The 27,373-nt window shown below is 35.6% G+C and overlaps 2 protein-coding genes across 4 annotated transcripts; one reads left to right on the forward strand and one right to left on the reverse strand.

Annotated features, from left to right (window-relative positions):
* Positions 1-8,935: 8,935 nt before the first annotated feature.
* On the forward strand, positions 8,936-13,666 carry LOC143538945 (BTB/POZ domain-containing protein At3g44820-like). Of its 2 annotated transcripts, XM_077032382.1 has the most exons (5): positions 8,936-9,226; positions 9,353-9,422; positions 9,989-10,595; positions 11,741-12,342; positions 12,860-13,666. In XM_077032382.1, the coding sequence occupies exons 1-5, from the start codon at positions 9,177-9,179 to the stop codon at positions 13,394-13,396; spliced, it is 1,866 nt and encodes a 621-aa protein (XP_076888497.1). In that variant the 5' UTR covers positions 8,936-9,176; the 3' UTR covers positions 13,397-13,666. The 2 variants fall into 2 exon arrangements, with proteins under 2 accessions (XP_076888497.1, XP_076888498.1); XM_077032383.1 differs by lacking the exon at positions 8,936-9,226 and having other exon boundaries at positions 9,352-9,422; positions 10,185-10,595.
* A 1,302-nt stretch (positions 13,667-14,968) lies between these two features.
* LOC143538947 (DDT domain-containing protein PTM-like) lies at positions 14,969-23,175 on the reverse strand. Of its 2 annotated transcripts, XM_077032385.1 has the most exons (11): positions 23,013-23,175; positions 22,601-22,709; positions 21,888-22,564; positions 20,601-21,326; positions 19,620-20,511; positions 19,006-19,297; positions 18,807-18,931; positions 17,664-18,139; positions 17,537-17,565; positions 16,066-16,617; positions 14,969-15,990 (listed from the first exon to the last, which is right to left on the reverse strand). In XM_077032385.1, the coding sequence occupies exons 2-11, from the start codon at positions 22,670-22,672 to the stop codon at positions 15,083-15,085; spliced, it is 4,749 nt and encodes a 1,582-aa protein (XP_076888500.1). In that variant the 5' UTR covers positions 22,673-22,709; positions 23,013-23,175; the 3' UTR covers positions 14,969-15,082. The 2 variants fall into 2 exon arrangements, with proteins under 2 accessions (XP_076888500.1, XP_076888499.1); XM_077032384.1 differs by having other exon boundaries at positions 21,888-22,709.
* Between the last annotated feature and the right edge of the window lie 4,198 nt (positions 23,176-27,373).

A 27,373-nucleotide genomic window follows, 5' to 3' on the forward strand; every position in this document is an offset into this window, starting at 1 on the left:
TTCTTTCTACTTTTCTCCAAAGCAGAGTGTCGTCTCATTCTCATAGTTTTCCTTGTTTTGATTCATTTTTGAAAATACAAAAATATTAAACACATTAATATTTATTTTTAATATTTAAAATAACAATAACTTAAAAAATGTTTTATAAAAATGCAACAATATATTCATAAAAACATAACTACTTATTTCACCGGTTCAACTAATCAAATTCAAAACTAATCCTACTTGTTTCAACCAACAAAAGGTATGGATTCATTGTGTAAAAGTATATTTTAGTGTGAATTAAAATTGAATTTAAGAGTAGAGAGAGTAAAAATATGTGAAAATATGGAGGATTTGAGTATATATAAGACTAGTTTTTGTCCCCGTATTACGGGGGCTGTTTCACATTATTCGTTTTTTATATTTATATACTTTTTTGGAGTTTAATTTTATTTATTGTAATGAAATTTATAATATACTTATAGTTTGATGATAAAAGGGTTTCACAAATAACTAAGATGTTTTAACTCGGTTTAAAAATTATCTGGGTTTGGTGAGACCCAAGACCCGTTTATTATTTTTTTACTATAAAATTGCTTCTTAATTATAAATAATATCTTTTAAAAAAATCATATAATAAATTTTAGTATATCCTATTTTATAGGATTTTCACATCAATAATTTAATGAGAATAATTTTTAATTTAATGAGATGTTATGACATGTTTAAAGAATATCTGGGTTTGGTAAGACCCATACCCGTGAATTCGTGTCAAATGCATAAGAAGTCTTCATTTAAAAATCAAGCAAATCTGGTAACATCTAAAAAAGGGGAGCGATCACATCGCGACACATAAGATATTTATTTTTTTCGTTTATATATATTATAGATTTGTTATTTATTTATTTATCATGTTAAGTTGTTGAAAGGAGTCCACATTAAAGAAAAGAACATTATATTTATGTGTATCTATCTATTTCTATCAAAATATCACATGTGTCATTCTCCGGGTGTTCACCACCCCTCACAAGTCATCACGTTGTTTAATTTGTAACTAGATAATTTTTATGTATTTGACTCGAATTCGCGGATGTGTCTCATCAAACCTGGATACTTTTTAAACAAGTTATAACATTATATTTATTTGTGAAATCCATTAATTATCAAATAATAATTTTCACAGGTCATGGGTCTCACCTAACTCGGATAGCCCTTAAACGGGTCATAACATTTCATTCATTTGTTAAATAACCCCTTATATGGGTCTCATCAAACCCGATAACCCTTAAACGAGTTATAACATCTCATTTAAGTTTAAAAAAATAAGTAGGTTATGAGTCTCACAAAATTCAGATAATCCTTAAACGAGTTATAATGTCTCATTTTATTTGTGACACACTTTCATCATCAAACCTAATTTAATTATTTCCTCTATATATTTTCGTCGTCGGTCTATCCACTCCATCACCATTTAACTTTCGATTACCACCCGTTGTTGTCAACCTCCCCTCTCATGCATAAACCACCATCGTTACCTACATCAATCACCTCTTTTTCATAAGACAACTATTTGTGTTCATGTTTATTCGTTTAAAAAAATCAACATGTTCATGTTAGTCTATGTTTATTCGTTAAAAATCTAAAAACCATACACATCTCAATTGAAAGAGGTCATACGTTAAAAAATATAACGAACATAATAAACTAATATATATGTGTGTGTGTGTGTGTGTGTGTAGGGGGAAGTTAACGTACAAATGAAATTAACGTATTAAACGTGAAAATCAAGTAGAGTAATTATGTAATTACACCATAGAGTAATTACATAATTACTCTACTTATATATATAATTAATCTACTTGATTCTCACATTTAACACGTTAATTTCATTTGTATTTGATCCAAACCCTATATATATACATATATACATATTAAATCAAAACAAAATTATATTAAAAAATAAATAAATCATTACAAAATATAAACTAACATAGTAATTAAAAAAAAACTAAATAAACTCTCGTATCACATGACTCAAACGATTGAACACATAATTAAAACCTTGTAATAATTTAATGAAATGAAAATAAAATTGTTACCTTAAAGTGGAAGCAATCACGGGTCACTTTAGCTTTTGAGGAAGATTCTTCTCTACACATGCCCTCTTTGTTTGTTCTCCTCCAAGAGATAAATGCCACGATTAATATTGTCAGCTTCGAACACACACCTTTAAGTGGGTCCTCGAATGCATTCAACCGGTCAATGACTTCAATTCATATTATCTTTTTATTCAGGATTTGCTACAATAAAGAAAAGAAAAACCATTACTTGGTATAGCAATTAGCAACAACTATTATTTCATTTTCTTTATTTTTTAGCCACTTGCAAAAAAAAAACAATTTATTATTTATATTATTTTGTTGCTATAAGACCAAGTGTATTGAAAGAGTTAGTTAACAAAAAATAACGACACATTACTACATGTATGTGAAAGAGGATTACTAACTAAGCTCTTAAATAAGTATAATGGTTTTAAATTTCAACCAATTATTAAATAAAAGTAAAAAAGGGGGGAAAATATGTGATTGATTAGTTTGCAAGTGACTATGCCTTCCTTTTGTCCATTGCCTGTCATTGAAGTAGCGCTACCTCTCAATAGCGCCCTCCTCCCTTGATGTGTAATGGTGTGTAATGCACTGACGCCCTTTTGGTGAAGATGTGATGATGCGTGACACCAGTGACGGATCCATGAAATTTTTTTTAGGAGGTTTACTATTTTTAAATGCTTGAATTATAGAGTCAAATATAAAAAAAATTGGATAGATCATAGGTTCAACTATTAGGGTTAAGGGTTAAGTAAGGTTCATCACATAATAAACACATGCTACTAATAAAATAGATACAAACTCTATGTGCATGTAAACATAGGTCACAATAAACATAGGTCGTATTTGGGACCATCGATGTACATGTACATATCTTTGTTATTTCAAAATAGATAAATTGTAAAAGCTTGATAATACTAACTAATTAAAAAAGAACTGCATGATTGTTTACGTGGTAAAAACCTTTTTGAATTTCATAAGATTTTAAAATGTTACTATAACCAGCTGGTCAATGTCCGATATCAAACCCAACTAAATCCATAGTTAAATGAGTTATGTCGCCTTTTTGTTTAAATTTGACATGTGAAAGGACTTTAACGTACAAAAAATTGTTGAGAGACTTTTGTGAAAAAAAAAACGAAAAGTACATTGGTTTTTTATGTTATTTACCCTTAAAAATATTCAAAAATCAATCAAAACAAGAATCAAACATGGGACATCCAGATCCGGGTTAGCAATCAATGCCTTAACTACTCCATCACTTTTCTAGTTTAATATATGGGTGCGTTCCAATTTTAAGAAGGTGCACCTTATATTTTATAGAGTTTTTGGTTAAAGACTCATATTTTATATATAACATTACACTAATTTTGAAATTCGATCGGTACCCATACACCATCGACTAATAGTAAATCCGGCCATGGATGGTACCCACTACACATAGTAAAATACATCACTTAAAACAAAGGACACTTGTAATAAATTAGCTGATGAATTTGGTTACTTCATCACCAACCTTAAAATGGAAGTAAACACCAATCACTTAAGCTTTTATAAGATTCTTTTCAAATTGTTCCACTCCAAGAGATAAACTCCATAGTTAATAGCATGGGTCCCTTAATGCATTGAATTCATCAATATTTTGCTTGCTAAAATTTGGGATTTGCATTTGGAAAAATTCTTAAAATGACCCAAAGTAAGAGAGAGAGAGAGAAATGAATCAAAATGAATCTAAATTCGCAAAATAACCCATGAAATATGTACTGGGGTGATACATTGGTAGTATAACCGACGAGATTTTCCAACCAATAAAAAAGTTACACTTGTAAAGTTTTTGACATTTCCGAAAATATTTTTAAAAATATTGGGGTTTTCGTCCATATTTCTACTTTAAATCATTTGGTAAAAAACAGTCTCTCCAGACGGTTTTTTTATGTTTCTTATCTGGTCTGTTCAAATTAATTTTATCTTAAAAAATAGCTTTTTAAATTTCGTCTTTCAAGACACATTTTGAACGAATTTCGTCTTCCAAGTTTATATTTTCATGGTTCTTATCTGGTAAGTTTTAAAAGTTTAATACCGTCTCAACCGATAGGATTTTTAGTATTCCGTCTTGACCGACTATGTTTTTGAATATCCTGTCTACTCCGACTATATTTTTAATTAGACAAAATGGCAAAACTGGTCCTTTATGTTTTCATGGTTTTTCAATAGTCGTTCTTTTGAAAACTTAATGGCAGAAATCATGCTTTTCGTTTCAAATTCATATCACGTTAAGTCCTTTAGCCCTAACCCCGTTAATTTTTCTAGTTAAATTAGGTCATGTGCAAAGCACATGAGGGTAGTTTTGTAACTTCATATTTATTTATTTAACAGAAAATAAAAACATCAATAAATAAAAACCCTCCTCTCTCTCTCTCTCTCTCTCTCTCTGCAACTCATCGCAGGCCGCCGCCTCCACCCACAACCCACCGCCGGCCGCCTCCATCTGCAACTCCCACAAATTAAATACCCTAAATCCACAATACTCATCATATTTACAAAATCAGAAACCCTAACATCAGCCCTAATCCACCTATATCGGCAACTCTCCGCCGGCCGCCGCCGGTCACCATCTAGCCATGACCACCACCACATCGCCGCCACCAACCCTTACTTATTTATCTATAAACCCAAATTGATCTTCATCCTCTCCACCACCAACCCTTATTTCTCCCTGGTGACCACCACGTAAACGATGACTGATGACAACAAAGATCAAAAGGCTATTGTAATGGATACGCCTGTTTGCTTCGGTTTTTCGATTCTACTACTGTTTTTGTGGGTTTTTATCGGTTTTTCGATTTTGGGTGTTTTTTTATAATATTGGGTTGAATCAAGTATGGGTTTTACTTGTAATTGTTTTGGGGAAGCTTGGTGTTCATGTGTCGATTCAATTTGAAGAATTTGGGTTTTGATTGCTTTTTTAACTGGTGGTTTTTATGGGTTTCATTTTTATGGTTTTATGGTGAATTGGGTGTGACAGTGACGGATCTACTTATTCTTTGGTGACGGTTGTTGTTTGGTGATGGTGGTGGTGAAGAATGTAGAGATATGATAGGGATGATGATGAATGGGTGGGTGGGACCCACATTGACTTGATATACTTTTTATATACAATAAAGCCCAAAATTTTAAGTCAATTACACAAATAACCCCTGAGGGAGTAAAAAGACTAAATTGCCCTCACATGAGATGCACATGACTAGATTTAACGAGAAAAACTAACCCTCCTTAGTAAAAAGGACAAACCGTGCAATGTTTTTTGAACATAAAGCATGATTTCTGCCATTAAGTTTTCGAAAGGACGACTATTGAAAAACCATGAAAATATAACGGACCAGTTTTGCCATTTTGTCTTTTAATTAAGTTTCAGATGACCCATCTTCTTAAATTAAATTATCAATTTAAAGATATTTTTATTTTCATCTTTTTCCACCTTCCATTTTCATCATCAAGTTCAACCACATTTTAAGTTTTATCAAAAAGATGAACTCGGATGAAGGTAAAAGAATAGGCACCACCATTAGCAAATATCATTGATATATGTATTTTCACATGAAATTGGCTTAAATGGCTGGTGGTAGGGGAATTTACCACTTGCTGAGGAACCGGCTTCATTCGCATTCCACCGTAAGCATTTATTTATCACTTGCTCAGTGATCGGTTTCCTCAACCATATGCTAATGAGCAAGCTGCTAGATTTGCTAATGGTGGTGCCTATCCTCCAGACCTGTGTCTTATCACAAAGTAACTAACTCACTCATCAAAAATATCCTTAAATTGATAATTTAATTTAAAAGGTGGGTCCACCTAAAACTTAATTAAAAATATAGTCGGAGTAGACGGGATATTCAAAAACATAGTCGGTTAAGACGGAATACTAAAAATCCTATCGGTCGAGACAGTATTAAACTTTTAAAATTTACCAGATAAGAACCATAAAAATATGAACTTGGAAGACGAAATTCGTTCAAAATGCGTCTTGGAAGACGAAATTCAAAAAGTTCTTTTTCAAGAAAAAATTAATTTGAACGGACCAGATAAGAAACATAAAAAAACCGTCTGGAGAGACTGTTTTTTACCAAATGATTTAAAGTAGAAATATGGACGAAAACCCCAAAATTTTTAAAAAATATGGTCGGAAATGTCAGAAACTTTACAAGTGTCACTTTTTCATTGGTTGGAAAATCTCGTCGGTTATACAACCAATGTGTCGCCCCAGTACAGATTCAATGGGTTATTTTGGGAATTTGGATTCATTTTGGTTCATTTTTTTCTCTCTCTCTTACTTTGGTTTATTTTGAGAATTTTCCCTTTGCATTTTCTTAGTAAGACAAAAATAAACTAAACTCAGCAAATTTAACATTGATCGGCCAACAAAAACCAAAATAAACACGAGAGATATAAATTTATTTTGTGGGTTTATTGAGGCTTTCTCTATAGCGAACCCATAGATGGACCCCAAATTAAGGCCATGTTTCGGATTCCTTATTTACACTTCCTTTTGATTTATTTAAGGAGTTTTTGACAAGTTACAATATCCTAACTTATCAAAACTCATTTTTCATTCTTTAAAAACTTAAAAATGTCACATTATCCAAACACTCCTTTAACTTACAAAAATCAATAAGTTATAAGAAGATAAAAATAAGAAATCCCAAACACCCCTTAACTAACACATCACATTTTTCTAAGGAAATATTTAGACGTCTTCTAAGGGTGTCTTCCCTGAAAAGGCTAGGCTACAGCTAAAACATCTACGATAACAGGAAACCCCTACAATAAAACAATATATACCAATTTTATATTTAAACAAAAAAATATATTTTAAAAAAATAAAGTAATAATAAATAAATAATTATAATAATAGGTTACTGAAGAGTGGAAACTAATGTTGGCCGTCTGATAAGTTCCAAGATTGAATATAGGCCGTTCGATAAGGATGAATTAAAAACAGTTATCTTTCATCACATGTAACTACCCCACTAACCCATTTACATGGGTAACCACCCACTACTTGACATAGTTATATAAAATTTTAAGCTTGCGTTATGCATGCACCATATTATAGTTTTAGTTTTGATTTTCAACGGTTTTTCTCACACAACATGTCCACTATCTCCTACAAAGTTGGGAAGTGGAGTTTTAACTACTATGATAGTGGCTATGACTCTATATATTTGAATTATAGATACCACAAATGCATTGTTTATTGTGTTGTTAAGTGACTCTTATCATGCAACACGAACGTTACTTATAACCTTTATTACGTTTTCATACACAATGTTTGGGCCTATTGCCTTCATTGAAATAATTTAATTTAAACTCTAAAATAGGTAAGCATTGTGCATCCCGTTGAAGTAATACAATTATATTTTATTTGCTATTCCCGTGAAACCGTAACTCCCAAAATGTGTTGTAAAGTAACCAAACCGTCACATTTGTTACTAAATTAATTAATGTAATCATATTTCTAAGTTGATATTCCTGTTCACATGACGGATCAACTACTAGTTTATATTGGGTAGTTGTTGGTAAATGGAGTGAATATAAAGAAACGAATATACTCACTCTTTTCCCGGATCCAATGCATATGGGTAACTGCACTCCACCTGTTCGACAAATATCCTCAGTCACGCAACCATTTTCACCTAGCCAGCACCAAAACACACATACAAATACTAAAAGACACACACACATATGTGCATGCCATGTGGAAGATCTATATTTAGTGTTTAACTACTAGTGTTGTTGACTCAAAAGCAGGAATATTTTTCAAAGTATTTCTTTAACTTATTATTTCTTTACTTTAGTTATGATTTTGATTTTTTTAATAACCTATAGGACCATTTTGGACTTAGGACTCTTCACGAGTTGAGTCAGGATGGGCTTGAACTCGAGCTCAAAATTAAATGAGCCAGCTTTGCTCGCCTATAGCTCGAGATTGAAGTAAAACGAGCATATGATCGAGGCAAGCCTAGGTCGATCTTGGACCAGTTACAAAAATGAGTCAGCTCGGTTCAGGTCGTTCCAAATCAAATTTTTTAGCTAGTTTGTTCGGACTTTTATTGAATGAGCCACAAGCCGCAAGCTTTTTGAACAACAATTTGGGTTGCTGAGTGAGTGAGTGGTTACAATTAATTGGTTATGTTATCAGGATGAATTGCTTTTGAATGCAAAAGTGAAAGTTAAGATTATCATTGTTCAAGGTGTAAGTATAAACTATTATCGGTCAGTCCGTCACATCTAGGATTATTAAAAGGGTGTTGCTATTCGGACGCCCTCCCCATTTTTTTAGACACCATGTATAAGACTCGTATAGCTTCACACGAGTCGTATGAACTTTCCGTACTTCACACTGCGCTAGTCGTGTCAGTTTTATCTTTGACCTTACTTCTATAGGAGCTGTATAACTTTATATGACGTTTGATGTAAAATTCGTATAGATAATGAAAATTCTGGACTCATACGAGTCATATACTCGTATGAACCAATCTCGTATAATAAGTCATATGCAAATATCAAGATTGTTTAAAAAACGTCATATGGATAAATAATGGATCTTGTATACACCTGTACGATTCATGCTAGGACGCACTTCGTATAAAAAGGCCAATGGTCACCGACCCAAAAGATAACAGTTACACGCCTTGTATTAACCTATACAAGTCGTATAAATGAGTTCGGGCGTCCGCTAAAGTCTTACTAAAGTTCAAATTTTCTTTTTAATAAAAATAATAATAAGTGGGACCCATTTAGGTTGCTGGGTGGTTGTAATTAATTGATGTTGGGTTTGTCCCATGGCACTCCCATACTTTAATTTAATTAAAAAACCACCCCACAAATAGAATACAGTGAACAAGAAGCCACCATTATTGCTTTTCCTTTGTCATCTTCAAAAAGATGACACACCCGACCCGACCCGGATGGGTTTCATGACTCATCTGCCTAATTCTTTATGTTTTGACACCTATCTCTTTGTGGGTGTTGTGTTTTTAATCAAGAATCTTGATATTAAACATGGGGGGTCTTTTTTGATCAGCAGCCATGGCTCCTGCTGGGAGAGCTTTAGGGTTCTATCAAGAAGCCAATGAGTGGTAAAGTTTTAAACTTTTTATGTAATTAATGATTTATGAGTTGCTAAATGCTTGTTTGAATTCATTGGAATTAGAATTTTGATCATTTTTGGCTGATTTTTGCTTTTTTTTTTGTTTTTGTATCAGGTTTTGTAATGCAGGTTTGCCAAGTGATATAACTGTTGTCATTGATGGAGTTAAGTTCCATCTACACAAGGTATGTTTTGTTCATATTAACTGAAATTATAAATATTCACATTTTGATATTGTTTTGCATTTGTTGTAAATGCATATGAAGTTCATGACTTTATGTATAAAAATTGAGTCTTTAAAGGCTAGAGGTTGAAATTTTGATCCGTTTTGAATGGGTCGATTTGGGCTGTGTATTTACTCAATGTATTTAGCTTAAAGATGAACGAATGAGTTAAAGTGGTTAGCGCATATTTAGCGCGTTGATCATCGATGAAATATGGAGAAAATAGTGTTTACGGTCAACCCAACCCGACCCAGACTAAAATGACTCGTTTTAATCCAAATCCGTTTGACCCGTGACCAATACTAAATATGAGTCATTAAAAGCTAGAGGTTGCAATTTTGACACTTTTATTTGAGTTGTGCTTTTCTCAAAATATATAACGAGTCAAATGGTTAGCGCATAATTAACGCATTAATCATCTATAAAAATGGATAAAAAGTGTTTACGGGTCAACCTAGCCCGACTCATACTAAAACGAGTTGTTTTAATCCAATCCCGTTTGACCCGTATCTATTTTGTTTTATCAGTTTCCCTTATCATCAAGATGTGGAAAAATAGAAAAACTAATCGAAGAAGCTCAAAAAACCGATCAAGACTCTCACACCATCACCCTAGAAAATATTCCCGGTGGGCCAACCACATTTTTAATCGTTGCAAAATTCTGTTATGGTGTTCGCGTGGAACTCACACCAAGAAACATAGTTATCATATATAGTGTGGCAGATTATCTTGAAATGTATGAAAACTATGGAGACGACAATTTATTCCTGCGGGCCGAAAATTACTTCCACAAACATGTGTTAAAAAACTGGAAAGATTGCATGGTTGCACTTCAAAGTTGTGAGAATGTCACGTCACAAGCCGATAATTTGCAAATTATTAATAAATGTTTGAACGCGATATCGATGATGGCGTGTACGGATCCGAGTTTGTTTGGGTGGCCAATGATGATGTATGGTCGGTTACAGAGCCCAAATGGAAGTATTTTATGGAACGGGATCAATACGGGTGCAAGAATTAGAAGCTTGGAATTGGAGTGGTGGTTTGAAGATATTTCATATCTTAGTGTGCCTTTATTTGAGAGGCTTGTAAAAACTATGGAAGCTAGAGGCCTTCGGCCCGAGAAGTTAACAGGTGCGATAATGGCTCGATCTTTATCTGTCTAACTGCATAAAAAGTAACCAACTTAGTAACTAACTTACCTTTGAAGTTTGAATTTTTTTGTTGAAGGTAGTTTACCTATGATAACAATTGACAAATTAGCTGTCAAATCATCAGTTTGACCGGTTAACGGGTCAGATTACGTTAAATCGAATATTTTGAAATCTAGGCTACCTTAAAGTTATGATTTTTTAGACTCTAATTATTGTTTTTGAAAAAATTGGTTACCTAAATTAGAAATTGGAGCAAATTTTGTTATTTAATACGCAGTTAGCCCAAATTTTGTCTCTCTTTGAGAAGAATATTTTTATTATATGATCAGCATACAAGGTAATTTAGCAGCCTAAAAAGTATATTGAAAATGCAAACTTGTTGCCTAATCTTGGAAAATAAAATATATCTATAAATGATGGTAATAAAAACTAAGGGTGTGAATTTCTGGCACAATAGACACAAACCTATCACAAAATTCACAGATTTGGATTTTAGTCTAAACGGATTCGGGTCAGTTTCTGGTTGGGCTCGTGAACATGTTTATCTAAACTAAACGGATTCGGGTCAGTTTCTGGTTGGGCTCGTGAACATGTTTATCTAAACTAAACGGATTGTGTTCCTGTCGAGCCCAGTGGGTTCGTAGGTTGACCCGTTTAACCCATTTATCAATCTGGGTGTTCTTAATTCTTATGCCAAAATAAAAATAATGTGTAAATTTAGAAATTTAAAGTTTTAATATGCATAAACACTATGCACCGCCCGGTATAAAGGTATTTTCTTGGGTTAAATGGGTCATGTCCATGTCACGTGCCGTGTTCGGGTTCATGTGTGTCACGACTTTCAGGTTCGTGTAAAATTTTCCGGTCTACTTGTCAACATATGAGCACGACTCGTTTAGCAGCCCTGATAAAAACATATATTTTACTTAAGTATATCTTATCACACGAAATCCATGGAGATTGATATGCTGCATAAAATTTGAGCAACTAATATCTCTGAACATTGCTTATTTGATTTTACCCATTAAAGATACTATAACCCAATATTGATCCTTTTTATATAAACGGGTCAAAATTTTCCATTTCTACCCATTGATATTATTCAGGCTTTTCTATTATTTACAGGAGCTATTATGTACTACACTAGAAAACATCTTCACGGGTTAGGCAGATGGCAAAGCGGGCAAAACACCAAAATCAAATCAATCGCAAGTTTCAGCATGAAACCCGCGATTGTCGATCAACGGGTCCTTTTAGAAACCATTGTAAAACTTCTTCCAGACAAAAAGGGAAAATCTTTTTGTCGGTTCTTGTTGGGACTGTTACGGGTTGCTTTGATTTTGGGCGTAAATGACACCTGTCAAGATTCTCTCGAAAGAAAGATAGGAATGCAGTTGGAATATGCAACACTTGATGGTCTTTTGATTCCCACATATTCAGATTGTGATACTTTATACAATACTGATTGTGTTGAAAGGATTATTAATTACTTTTTGATGGATGAGGAAAAAGTTGGTGTTCTTTCTCCAAGATCAATTGCTTCGGAAGGATCAACGCCATCTGTACCGTTAAGGAAAGTTTCAAAGATTGTGGATAGTTATATGGCGGAAGTTGCGTGTGATGTGAATTTGAAACCTGAGAAGATGAAATCACTTGCTGAGATTCTTCCGGAATCTGCTAGATCGTTGGATGATGGCCTATATAGAGCTTTGGATGTATATTTTAAGGTTTGTTGCTTAAACTTGAGGTTGAAAATTGGTGTAGGTAACGGGTCAAAACAGGTCATTTTGGTGCAGGTCAAACGTATCTTTTGTCCAAATTTTTTAGATTTAGAAAAAAATAACTAATCTTTCACATATGTTTTCAAAATATTTACATATCAATAAGGGCAAAATGCGTGTATAAAAAGGTAACCAACTTTTAGAAATTTCAATTTACGGTAATCTGACTCGGTTATCTTGCCAGAATGATGACGTGGCAATTAGTGGGTCAGAAAACTTTGAAAAGGTTGACTTTTTCTGTTACCTCTTTTTTTCTACAAATTTCCCTTTCAAGAATAATATATTCTTTTAAATACAATGATTTAGGAGGTTTCATGCATTAAATAACACGTTTACCGACTTTCGACCCATTGTCCCATTTCTGCTAACTTCTTTAACTTTAATGCACTAGTGATGCAACTTAACATATATTATGGAAAAACAATCTTGATTAAACTAAATCAAATTTTGCATAATCATGCAGGCCCATCCTTGGTTATCAGAGCAAGAAAAAGAACAGCTTTGCCACGTCATCAACTGCCAAAAGCTATCTATTGAAGCATGTGCTCATGCTTCACAAAACAACAGCCTACCACTTAGAGTTGCCCTCCAGGTATTATTCTTTGAGCAACTTCAGCTAAGAACAGCCTTAGCTAACGTGGCAGATGACGACGAAAACGCCCCTAGTGGTCCATCGACAGCTGGCCAAATTGTACAAAGAGATGGTTGGGTCACAATCGTGCGTGAAAACCACGTCATGCGAATAAACATGGAAAGATTGCGGGCCAGAGTTGTTGAACTTGAACAAGAGTTTAATAACATGAAGGAAGAAATGAAAAGAGTAAGTAGAACACATAATGTTCTAGAACCTTCTCGGTTTCTTTCTAGAACATTTGGAAAGTGCAAACTTCTGTTAGATTCATCAAGTGTGAAGGAAGATGTTGTGGAAAGCGTGGGGCCCGCCACGCCACGTGGGTCGGTCGACCAGCCTCGACCATCGCATTATTCGAAGCAACGCTGACGTGGACAAAGTTTGAAGAGTCTGTAAGTAATATATGGTTTATGATACCAGAAAATCCATCCCAGATGTTTGGATGCTGATGGCGTGGACATCTGTTATGGATTTTTGACCCGAAAAACGCTTATATCATCGGGTGATTGAGCTCGATTCATGCTTATTCTTTTGTTATAGCAGGTTCAGTTTTAAGTATATAATACAGGTGTGATGAAATTGTAAGATAAATATTATAGTTTTTTTTGTTTTGAAATAGTAAGATATGTTTCTTTGTCTTCTATCATTCTCACACACATTATAGTAAGAATATAATGTGCAGTTCAATTGCCTAAGCCTACATTCCATGGCTAAAATTTTAATTTTGCTTTTATAATTCTTAATTGTTAACAGTTAAATGTCTTCTTAGAACATCTGTTGCATCAGAACTATTAATCTGATGTTCAAACTTTTGTTTACGAACGTATATAGTATTGACTACAGAAATTTAGTAGGCGGAATGCATTAACAATACACTATTACACTTTGGTTGCCTTCAACCCGTTCAGGCCTCAGCCCATTTGACGCGTTTCCATTTTAACTAGCTAAAAAAGAAACAAAGGTATCCATTAAGATCACGCTCGTAGCAGTGACTGAGAAGGGTGAGACAAGGGTAAAGCTTTTCTCTATATCAGGAGATAGAAGAGGTGTTGCACTCACATAGTGCCTATAAAAAAAACTTTTAATAGGGATACCTACGTGTAACAAGTAGTGATAAAACCGGTAATACTATTATTGAGAGTAGGACAGAAGAGAAACGGAAGAGGAAAGAAAAGGTTCACGAACTATCTTGAAAGTACCTAGCACCAATATTTAGGTAAAAAATGGCGAACAATGGGAGAAAAAGCTAACATGCTAAGACGACGCTTAAACAATTCTATACTCGCCCTAAAAAGCTCTAATCTTTATCATTTGTCTCCAGGAAATTTTATTATTAACCATGTTTTCATCAAGGTGCAAGTCTAATAAACTCCGTCTGATTCTTTCACTACATGTTAGTTTTGGTCTACCTCTTCACCTTCCTTCCCTCCACTGTAAGGGTCTTCACGGTTCTTGTGAGTGTAGTGGCGTCATCATCAGTCTCTTCAACATAGGCCCAAACCATCTCAATCTTTCCTCATACAAAATGCATGCCGCCCAAATTGTCTAAAAACTATATCATTTCTTATCTGGCTCAACCCTTCTAAACTAACTACTCACATAACTTATAACCATTTATTCCTAGCATCTTAGGCATAACCCAACTACCCGAGTAACTCATTTATATAAATGGGTTATATTGCTAGATCTAGTGCCCCTTAGCATTTGTTACATGTAATACACAACCCAAGTAACTCATTCATATATGCAAGATGAATACCTTTAGAAACCTTAAAAGAAAACCACCACCAAAGAAATACGACAAGCGATATAAAAATGTCACCTATCCATTACGTCTCGGGTCGGGTCACCAATGTCACATAAGCGCTATCCAAAAGGTATAAATGCCCCCACAAACCAAACGGGGGTTAAAAACAAGTATATATATTTAAAAAGAAAACACAATCTCAACATACACCAAACTTCAATGAAACCCGCCCGCACCCCTCTCCCCACGAGCCGCAATGTACACGAACAACAACGGCTTACTGGCGGTTCGAGGGGTCCACAACTTCACTAGCACCACTCCCAACAGTTGCCACATTTCCACCCCGTTTCAGGCTCCCAAGACGAGTCTTCCTCCCACGGCGAGCACTCCTGGTGCAGCCACAACCCACAGGTCTGACAGAACAGGTCCGGGCACGGGTCGGTTTGTGAACACACCTTACAAGGCACCATTTCAAGCCCAGTCTCTATAGAAAACATGGGCTCTTGTTGATCATAAGTTATGCCCATTTGGAACTGATCAGGGTTCGGTCCGGCCACGTTTACAGGTGGGTCCTCGGGCCCACCGGGTGGGACACCGTCATCGGATGCAAGTAACTCATTGAAAGAAAAATACGTTTGCGGTTCGAATTCCATGTCTTCATAATTTAGATCTCCATAATCAAACATCATATTATCCGCAGCCCCGTTTGCAGAAACATCCCATTCCACAATCGGAGTTGACGAGTCCACTTCCGGGTTGTTGGGTCCCGCATAGGTGTCAGGATTTTCAAAACCGGGATCGAACTCCTTTTCCGGTTTAACATGTCTCCTGACCGGTAGCTTCTTGGGCCCGTTGACTTGGTCATCGTTGAATTGGTCATTTGCTGGATACGAATAGTAAGGATTTTCATTATCTTCTTGAACATCGACCGCGTCTTCCTGGTCAAACACCGGATTCGAATCAAGATCCCAGTCATCATCTAGTAAGTCATCATTGGTTTCAGAATCAAAATCAAAATCGGAATCAGATTCTAGACTCTTCTGCGGCTTTTGAACCTTTGCCATGGCTTCCTTTTTCTGCTCTAACTTCGCTCGGGTCTCGGGATCCGTGTAAGGACAAATGGGTATCCGGATCCTTCTACACCTACAACATTTGTACCCGTACAATTCCATTATCTGTGACTCATGTAAGTCAACCGAGTCAGCATGAAACCAGCCTGCAAATGCACATAAATCATGTTAAAACCCATAAATAATATTGAAAAAGTCAGAATAATAATTAAAAAACTTACATTCACATTTTTCGCATCGAAGATACATCAGTTCAGGGTTATACGGTTGTGTGCACAGGTTGCATTTAGGCGCCAGCAAATGTCCGTTTGGATTCCCTTTCAAAAGAATACTGTTTATCCTAAATTCATGCCCAGTGTCATTAAAGTTCCTTTTCTTCCAAATCAACCCCAAACAAAACTTGCTGGCTTTGCTGTTTTTAGGTCTTGACCCCTTACTGGAACTATAAGGTTTTGACTTTTGGTCAACAGACTGCAAGAGACGGCTTTTACTACTTTTCTTTCCGCTTGTAAATTTTTTGGGTTGATTAGGTGTCGGATTGGGATAACTTAATGGTCTTTCATGACCGTTTTGTTTTCCTACTTTAATGAGGGATGTTGAGTGTTGACTTTCTTGACCTTGCAATAGCAAAGGACTAGTAGGAGAATCGCCAACAATCTCCTTTTTAGGTGTGGCGTCTTTTTCGATGTGGCATCGCCTACAAGTGATTATAAACGCGACAAGTGCAACTGTGTGAATGTTTGTGCCAACAGCACACTGCTCGTGACAATAACCTGATGCACCAAAAACATTTATCAAACATGTAGTTATTGATAGTGCATAATAAATATATAATAATAAACCAAAATGTGTAAAGATACTAAAACTGGCAGAAAGTTCTTTGTAAAATAAAATTTATATAAATACGTGAAATAAAAGCTAAAGATTCCATTTTTAAAGTATATATAAAAATAATGTGATAATTATGAATAGAAAAACAATAAGATCACAACGATAAATCTAAATCTTGAAAAAAAGGTTTTATAAAATTTTATGCATTAAAAATAGACTTTGATTGACTTTCAACCCACTGATTGGTTCCTTATTTATTTGACCCGTTTAAGAGCAAAAACAACCCAAATAAACCAACTCATAAGTAAACAAGTAAGCCTGTAAACAAACACAAACGAGGCATGTTCGTGTTCATTCGTTTAACTTTAACAAAAAAGACGATTGAACACGAACAGTTAAATGGGTGAGGTTTTCTAGTTCATGCTCGTTCATTAAGAAAATAAATGCATTTAAGTCCTTTTATGTTCGTCCATTAAACAAAAGAATATAACTGAGGAAATATTTTAAGTTTATAAAACTAAACTAAATTATAATGGTCCTAACAATTTAAATGGATACATAAACGAACAAACTTGAACAAACGATCATAAACAAACGAATGTTCACGAACATAAATGAACAAACGAGACATGTGTTCATGTTCGTTCATTTCACTAAATGAAACAAAACGGTTTTTCATGTCTGTTTGTTTATTAAATAAATGAACATAAACCAAGCTTCCCGCTGAACAGTTCTCTGAACGTTCGGTTTGTTTACAAGCTTATAAACAAGCCAAAATGGTCACGTCTAGAAAGAACTACAATATAAAGAAATGCAAACAATTCATAACTTTATATAAAAATAGTATGTGCAGTAACATACCTTGGCATACACTGCACCTTGCAGCAACCCTAATTAATACAAAACAGAAAACTTTATAAGTCACGGGTAATAAAATTATAAAACAAATTCCATAAAAACATCAAGGCTGATGAAGAAAACATGTTACCTGAACGAAACATCACGTTGACAAAAAGTGCAAAAACATTTCCCCGTATTATCCCTCTTCTGCTCCAGAAAAGAAAATATATTCTTGCCCGAAGCCTTTAACTGCTTTTTGGTCAACTTTGACAATTTTGTTGCGTGTTTGATATCAGATATTGGCGGCAACTTTGCGTCTGCAGCAACTACCATTTCATACTCTTTGATAAGATATAGCGGAATGTGCGTTTCAAGAAACCAGTTTTTTGAATTTTTGTCTCCAGTTTCTTCAACTTCCAATACCCTTTTTAAAACACGTGACGGAAGATGCTTTTGGTTTTCAAAAACAACCCCGTAACTGAGTTTGTTTCCCAATAATTTCTTATCAATAACACAAGCGTTTCTAAAAGCAGAAGCTTCTGCTTCTGGACCTTTTGAATCTTGAAGAGGTTGATCGGGACAAACGAGCTCGTTCCATCTTACGTGAAGATCTAGGTACCTAACCTGTTGTGACAGTGAAAAACAGTTATTAATAATTATGGCCTGTTAATCTCACAACAGTGAAAAAGTAGGCATGTAAATGAACCAAACGTTCAGTGAACAGGTTGTAACTGGTCGGCTGGAAGTTCGTTTATTCAATTAATAGACGAACATGAACAAAAAAGTTTGTTCATTGAGTTAAATAAACGAACATGAAAACGTGGCTTACTTGTTTATGTTTGCTCATTTAAATCCGTTTACGTTCATTCATTAACTTTCATTTATGTTCTTCAGGTTACAATTGCTTAAGGTTGTTTGGTTACGTTCATTAACATATGCTTTTACATTTTTTTGGCCCACTACAAAGTAGTATAGTTTAAATAACTTTTTAGGCCCAACACATTGTTGTTCACGTTACCTTTTACTGGTTTTAGCTCAATTATGTTCACTCATCTATGTTTAGTTATGTTCATTCGTTTATGTTCGCGAATCGTTAATTTATATTGTTATAACAAACACGAACATGTTCATTTTCTTAACGAACGAACACAAACAAGAAAACCTTTTAGTTTAATCATTCGTGTTCGATCGTTTGTTCAGTTAAAGTTAAACGAACAAAAACAAACATGCTTCGTTCGTCTCTGTTCGGTTGTTTACAAGCCTGCCAGCAAACAATTTTTAAAAGAATTACCTGAAGAGCAAGTTCTGACGCTGTTTGACTCATGTCAACAGCAGCTCGCCAAATAAACTGCCTGCTTCTCTTGGGAACCTCAAGACCATCAACATATTGTACACCATTTATTTTTTCACGGCCACCTGATTAAATAAATAAATTCTCTTTAACCATTTCATTAGTTACCAACAATAACAATAACCATAAGATAATTTACCTTGTCGAGCAGCATGCTTAATCATCATTTGAGGCAATATCCCTTTTTGGAAAACGTGCTTAGAAAGCATGCCACCTCGCCACCAAGCAAAATCGGATGACAAATCGTTAACATCAGCATCAGGGACTTCAGGTACTACTATAGCCAGTTTCCTACCAGGCCTACCTCCACGTTTTTTGGCGGACCCGGCCACACTTTTTGCACTTTGACTGAGTTGACTTTCTGAAGCCGTGTCATCCACGTGCCTGATCCAATCCGAAGTAAAAGCAATGTCGCGGATATTCCTCTCAAACTGCATACAAACGATAAGATCGTATCAATAAATGCATGACATAAATAATAATAATTAGAATTAGCTAACGACATCTTCTATAATTATTGATTCTTATTTTTTTCAAATGACACTAGATTTAGATTTGGATTGTATATGGTTTGGTAAACGAGAATTGTCTTATTAAGAAACTAAATCTCACGCGTTTAATCTAATAATGTGCTAGATTTTCAGGTTGTTATAATGCAAGAAAACAAAAATGGCTTCAAATGCAATTAACAACCTCATTTACTATTAAAGCGAGCTATTTCAGGTAAAAGAAAATAAAGAAAAAAAAACTCACTTCAAGCAAGTAGGCCTTTATTTCACTCAAAGTTACAGCTTCCTCAACATGTTTCTGCCATTGATTTCTATAACTTGAATTCAAAAACGGCCCGACTGCTAAACCATATAAACTTTCTTCCATGAACATAACATAAGTTGCAATAGAAGCAAGGCTGCCTTCAACATTTTTTGACGGGCGCAAAGAAGCAAGTATCTTTGCAGCACCTTTAATAGCATTTGAAACAGCTGCATTCAACAAGCAACCTCTTCTGCTAACAACTGTAGCTTTACAAGAAAGACACCAACCACATCTTTCTCTAGGAACTTCCACAAGCTTCCTTTCATAATTCGGCCAATAAAAACGTTTAGCAGCAAGTGAAAATGCTTTTGTCTGAAGCGAGTAATTAGCAGACATAAGTTTCCTGTGGTTGCTTATTGAAGATTGAGTTTGTGTGGCCAGTTTTTCTTCTGATGACAGTATAGCTAAACTAGCACCAGCTGATGCAGAAAAGTCTCCATGAATGTAAGCGTTTAAGTAAGCTTGCGGTTTAAAAGATAACCCCATGTAAAACTTAGTCTCTTTCTTCTGAGAGGGCAAATTAGTCAAATCACATGTGCTGTTCATAATGCTTTTGTTGTAACAGTTCCCATTTTCAGACACACGTGCAGCGGATTCATCTTTTGAGTCATTTTCAGCAACACCATTAATATTCCCAGCATTAATAGCATCCAGTGAATCAGGTAAACAAAATATACTTTCAGGAATTTCCCAATATTGCAAAATACCCTTGCATATTTCCAAGTATAAACTCGTATACTCAACCGAACAAGTAAGTGCATGCACAACTTTTTGAATATCAGCAGGTGAATAGTATCTGATATGCGAGCCTGAACTTGAAGAAGCTTTCATCCTGCATTCATTAGACAAAATCATTATACAAGAAGTTCATGCCATGAAGAACAAATATCGAGAATAAAACTAAGGGCATTAGAAACATACACTAGAAGATGATCACAAGATCCTAAAAACACTTGCTCGTAAGGATCAATACCGAAAAACTCAGCTCCTTTTAAAGACGTTTTCTTGGTAACAATTGGCCCGGTTTTATTAATTGTACACTCTGGACAATACCACTCCCCTTCAGGAATAAACGATTTCATTACATTTATACATCTTGAGTGATATGACGATGGGCATCCATCACAGCATATTAATAACCCTTCCATGCCACATAGGCGACATTCATCACCATTACCGTCATCATCACCACCATCATCATCACCAGTATTTGATGATCCGGTAGTTTTGGGAACATCTTTTACAGCTTCAGGAACATCTTTTACAACTTCTTGATCATTTGGTAGTGGGTTCTTACGAGGACGGCCTCTTCTAGGTTCGTTTTCAACATGTACTACAACGTCATCAAGACGGGCTCGTCTAGGTCGGTATTCATCATTTACAGCAACTCCGTCGGGATCAGGGCCAAATTCAGCTTCTTCACGATTGTCTATTTCAGCCATCAATTCTGCAGAATTTGATGCGTCGTCACATAACAGCTGCAAAATTGTTAACTTTCTACCAGCAGATAGAGCAAAGTAGTCTTTCTCGAAAACAGTAACATAAAAATCTTTCCATTCTTGCCCTTCTGCATATCTCATAGTCACTAGATATTGGACTACGAACACTGGCCAAGTCAGTGAATCAAGCAAGCTCCAATCCATGTTTCTGAGCAAAAAAAGACAAAAAAAAAAAAATCAAAGTCAAGAATCCATAAATATAATAAATGCAAGCCTTTCATTTAGAAACTATTATTTTTTAAAACCGTGTCGACAAGTGAAAAAACTTGACTTATAAAGTAGATACCTTTCCTTATCTTTTAACTTCATATTCAAACACTCTATGTGTAAACATAAAGAAGGCATTCAAGTATACGACCGACAAAAGACATTTGTGTATTTTAATTCTCTGGCTTTAACCTTCTAAACAAAAATTCTACGGTTTGCATGAAATTAACCACACGTTTCATATATAAAGTCTCACGTTTCTTTGAAGCAGATACCTTTTCTTATCTTTTTGTCTACAAATTTCATAAAATTGTTAAATATTTTCATAAACTACCATAGAAAAAAGATGCTTTAAAATAAAATCACGAAAATACTTCTCTTTGTTATGAATTATAAATTTCGGATATTAACATTTGTAAACAGAAAACCAACAATTTGCATGAAATCAACCACAGGTGTTACACAACACACTATTTAAAAATAATATCATGTAAATAAGTACCTTTGGCATTTCAATGCGAGCTCGGAACCTTCTGAAGCGAGAATTTCCACATGACTCTTCAACGCACGAATAAGAGCAACATGAATAGCATCCAACAGTGTATTGTGGACAGAACAATTAAGAGCACCAACAAACTCATCAAGTCCAAAAGGACTTAAAAACAAGCACACACTAAACGACCTCAAAAAGCTATATACAGAAAGCAGATATGACACATCCTCCTCAGGGACCCCAAAATTTCCCGAAGACGGCGGCAATTGTGGAGGTGGAACCAACGGACATTCAACCTCAGCCACATTGACTGGCTGCTCATCATCGCTTAAATCAGACGATTCACCATCCACCTCAGCAGGCTGCTCAACAACCGAACTCTCAACCTTATCAGCATTAGCTACCTCACCACCATTATCATTAACCACGGTTTCAACCTTATTAACCGGCTCACTTTTGGATTTTTTCACCAAATACGCATCTAACGACTTCTTCCGTTTCCGAAACGCAGCGTCCATTTCACTATCCTTAACAAGAAGCCCTTTCACTTCCCTCGTCTCCAAATCCTCACAATCTCCATCTTCATACTCAACCCTATACAATCCGGTATCATACGAAACAATCTTCCCTAAAAACTCACCACTACCTTCAAACTCCTTCTTCACATACCGCCCGATCAACACCAACGTCCCCGACCCGTTCCCAACCACCGGCTTCTTCCCCGCTTTACCACCGTCTTCTCCATTCCTCCTCTTCCTCTTCCTCCCTCGACGCTTAACCCCCTCAGGCTCCATTTCCCCCAACCGATTCAGATCCAAATTCAATCAAAACCTAATCCAATCAACAATGACATCACTTATACATTTTCACAGATTCCAAACATAAATCAATGGTTCATAAACAACAAGAAACACTCAAAATCCAACCTTTAACAAAAATCAAAAACACCCAGATTGCAAACGACCCAGAAACAATAAAGATCCAAGCTTTAACAAAAATCAAGAACACCCGTAAAGATCCAAGCTTTAACAAACAAAAATCAATAACACCCAGATGAAATTGACCCACAAAGATTAAATCGAATGGTAACCTAAAACGATGCATAAATCGATCGATGTAGAAATTGAATCGTACCTTGTGAAGAACAGTTAGCCGCCGGTAATAGATCGATTAGGGTTTCATTTCCGCCAGCGATGTGTGTGTATGTATATATGTGTGTGTATGTGGAGATTAGCCCTATAGAGATAGATATACTGAATAATATTATTGGGGTTTTCAGTGTACAATGACACTCTTCTTCTATTCTGTGTTATGTATATTGATGATGGTTTTTAGATTGACTCGTTCGAGTTAGCTGACTCGTGACTCGTCGAGTTGTTGTTTGGGGTTTAAATTTGATTATTATTTAATTTTCCCTCTTTTTGTTTTAAATTAATGGTTTTGATTCTAAGATTTTGTTTCTTACCCATGTATGTTGAATAAAAGAAGTGTAATGATTGGATCTAAATTTTTGGTAAAGTTTGTCTCGACGGTTAGGGTGTACGGGGAGATGATTTTTTATGATGGGACGAGGTTGATTATAGCCGAGATGTGGGTGAGAATGAGATGATGGATTTAGGGGAAATCCATCTTAATCATGTGATGAAGTAAACAAGAAACGGAAGAGATCAGTGACAAACAGGAGATTGGGAGCACTATTATGTGAACAAGTTACCGATGCTAAAATATTTAGTGGATCAGGATGCTAGGAGTTCAGTCGTGCACCCTTAAGATTAGATGATGACAAACTCGTGAATAATAGAAAAATATATATGGATGAAAGGGTAATAGTATAAAAGTTATTTGTCGTGAACATTTTCTTCTTAAAACATGGTTATCAGATATTTTAAAAATAAATAATTTTATGCACTTATTTATTGTTTTTTAGAATAATAGTTATCTTATAAGATTGAGCATTTTATCATGTTTAATTTAAGTATAATGTTATTATATATTATTTTGTTAAAATGACTTTTAAAAAATTATATAATTGCTAATAGACACTGCACAATTGTGGTGCGTATATTACCTGATAAAAAGTTTTACCATATTTAATGTAAGTATAAATATTGTTAAAGTATTGTTGATGTGTGTGTTTTAAACATCGGAGGTCTTAACGGGAGTAACATCGTTGTCCCCTATGATAGAAGAAATGAAAGTCTTCTCAATTTTTTTTTGTATAAACTCAATTTATGTGGCATTTTTGTATGTTATGTGTGTGTGTGTCTGCATGCACACACGTTTATATATATGTGTGGGGGGGGGGTTGTGTTTTATGGGTCAGACCCTTAATATAATAATTGTTGATATTATTTTTGACAAAGTCACTACAACTCTACGAAATTACGAGACTAAGAAATACATCAATTGACCAAACAAGTATGCAAGAAAATGTAACAAGTAAATACTCCTTATTGGTTCGCATTTCAATTATGTCATGGGTGGATTGATACATCATGCCGTATCACTTTTATATTAAAGTAATTCAAGTGTGCATAGTCAATAATAAGAGAAGAAAAATGTTTTGCAACGAATATGCATGCGTCTTCTACATGATTGAAGTTTTTAGTTCATGTTTTAAACAAACCAAAAGAATTCATATATGTATGGGTGAACTATTATAACGATTGGGTTGAAACATTGCAACTATTCGTGAAATAATAGAACATGTGATGTGATCATCATAAATCGTTGGCATTTATGCCCATGAAAACTTTAGTAGAAATTGGTTTACTATAGGCCTAAGTTACAACTTTAGATAACACTACTCAACAATTCCTGCTGTTTGTAGTTAATACTAAACGTAGTTACTACTGTCCAATAGTGATTTATTATTGCTCATTAGTAACCTATTGCAACGAAAAAAAACTTATTTACCATTGATCAATGGCAACTCACTGTCTTATTTGCCATTACTTGGCAATAAGTTACTACTCAGGATTTAGTTGTCATTGCTCAGTATTAGTACCGATAACATAAAAATAAACGATGTCTTCGGAGTCGCATTATGACCTCTATTTATCATCACTTGTCTAGCTTGAAATTTATACTTGTAAAGTTATCACACTTTCAAATGCGTATACATTCAAAAATCCTTTCTATCACGATTGACCTGAGGAGTTGACAGTTGACTTTGTTTAACGTTCCATGTCACATACGTGCTATCATCTTGAGTCGGACAACTATTTGACATTGATTTACCTCAAACGAGACTCGTGGTGTGGTTTTGTGTAGAGTCACTTGCTTTGTCGTTTGAACGTCCAAATTCGTAACAAAGTATTTACTATATCTCACACAACTTAAAATAAAAAAACAAACCAAACATATGATATTTATTTTCTTATGCTAGAAGTTTTATCGAATATGTATAAAAAAAGTTATAGATTTTTTATTTTTTTAATTCATCACAATTAATATTTTGGTGGATAAATTATTAATTCAAGTTACAAAAATAAAATAAATAAATAAGTTAGTTCAATTAAGTTATAGGAATAATATTCTTACGATTCCCTCCAAACATTCCTGAGTCAACTCGGATTGATGCTACCGTTACTAACAACAGTGTTTTTATATTTTAAAGTTTTTGTCCAAAACGAACACGTACGGTTTTTGAGCTACAAAGGAAGTGCACCAACTTAACCGACTACAATTTTGGCGGGAGTAATGTAGGTGAGGTATTACTTTACCCGCCTATTTTATATATATATATATATATATATATATCACTTTTGAACGTGTCCCATTTTTTATTTGTATATTTTCATGTTTTTTTTTAGATTAAAATTCAATTCTATTAATAAATAGAAACATAGATATTACATCAACATAGCAGGTAGGCGGGTAACAAGCTACGCCGCCACCCCTTTCTGAATTGCAAACCCTAACCTGCTAAAGACATACCCCTGCCCCTTTGGAGTTGACACATTGCTATGCACAACCCGTTGGACCCTGGTTAGGAAACAGATAGCTTCCGGTGCCAAGGAGCCAAAGGTATCAAAAGCCAGAGGGACAAAAACATGTTGGTTCTCTTCGCAGGCTTTAGCATGTTTCTCCACCTTCTTCGTTTCAGCCCTTTTCATCGCTTGCCCAGCTACAAACCCATTATCCCTCAAACCAGCTAAAGGAGATACTCCTGTGAGGTCAACACAAGCGTGTTTTCCCCCGGCCCAACCAAAGACGAGCAAATCTGCCGGTCGTAGAGTGGATCTCCCTTCCGTGGGGTCTGTAAGGAAGTTTACGGGGGCTTCCTTTTTAGCTGATATCCCAGCTCGCCTTAAGATGTCCCAAAGAACGTCCCGCACCCAATCATGTCGGTATTTGAACCCAGGCATCTCCTTGCAATGAACCGCATGCTCTCCGAATGTATCCAGGCAAACCTTACGGCAGATCGAACATGTTTCGTCTTCTGGGTACATTGGGACCATCAAACGGTACTTAAGAATGACCCTATACTCGACCGCAGACATGCTTTGGCCCAAGCCATCAATCGGGATAACGGTCAGAAAATCTTGGGCATGAGAACCTTGTAAGCATTCAATAACCGCCTTCTGTCGGGGGGACAATCCAAAAACTTCTCTGTGACATCTGCCCTGATCCGACCCGACCCAGGTACCCGTTTCTCTGACCCGATCTCTTTCTTTTATGATTTAGTATTTATACTTTATTTTTAATGTATTTTCCTTCCCGCCTTTCGTTTCCTTCCCGCTGTCCCGTCCCTCTCCTCTCTTTCCGCCTTCTTTTCCCTCTTGTCGCCGTCCCGCCCTTACGCCTTGTTTCCCTCTTTCTTCTAACTCTTTGCTTGTCCTTTGTTCCTTCCCGCCTAAGGTTGTCTGCGCAGCTTCACGCGCCAGACTCCTTACAAGGAAGCCTGCGTGAAGACCATCTGTTCCTGCGATACGCGAGACGAACGCTTCCCGCGACGCGCTAAGGATTTGTAGTTCCCTCGACGCGCGACGCGCTAAGAATTATAGTTCTTCCCGCAGCGCGCTAGGAATCTTAGTTCCTCCCGCGGCGCGCTAAGAAATGTGGTTCTTCCCGCAGTGCGCTTGGAAATATAGTTCTTTCCGCGACGCGTTAAGGTTGTTTTTGTCTGCCTTCGCGCTCGCGCTCTCTTGACCTTCTGTGTCTGCCTTCGCGCCTTAGCCTTCTCGCGTTAAACCCTTTGAGTTTTCTTCTGTTTAAGCTAGCCGTTGCTTTTGAGTTGTCTTATCTTTTGAGCTGTTGACCTAATCTGCTTTATGTCTGAAAAGTTACTTTCGGCGCAGCATGCGTACCAACCCCATTGGTTGACAGATAAAGTGACTGACATAATCTTTTGAGATCTGCTTTTGCCATGCTTGACCAGTACCTTTATCTGATCCGCCCATGCTTTTTACTGTTCCCTGACAGCTTTATCTTGCCTCTGCAGCTGCCATATCTTCCATATCTTTTGCTTTTTGGATTCTTATGCTTTTTGA

This window comes from Bidens hawaiensis, unplaced genomic scaffold (genome assembly GCF_021521415.1).
Source record: "Bidens hawaiensis isolate Kalapana, Puna unplaced genomic scaffold, B.hawaiensis_p1.1 tig00011762_1, whole genome shotgun sequence".
Taxonomy (NCBI): Eukaryota; Viridiplantae; Streptophyta; class Magnoliopsida; order Asterales; family Asteraceae; genus Bidens; species Bidens hawaiensis.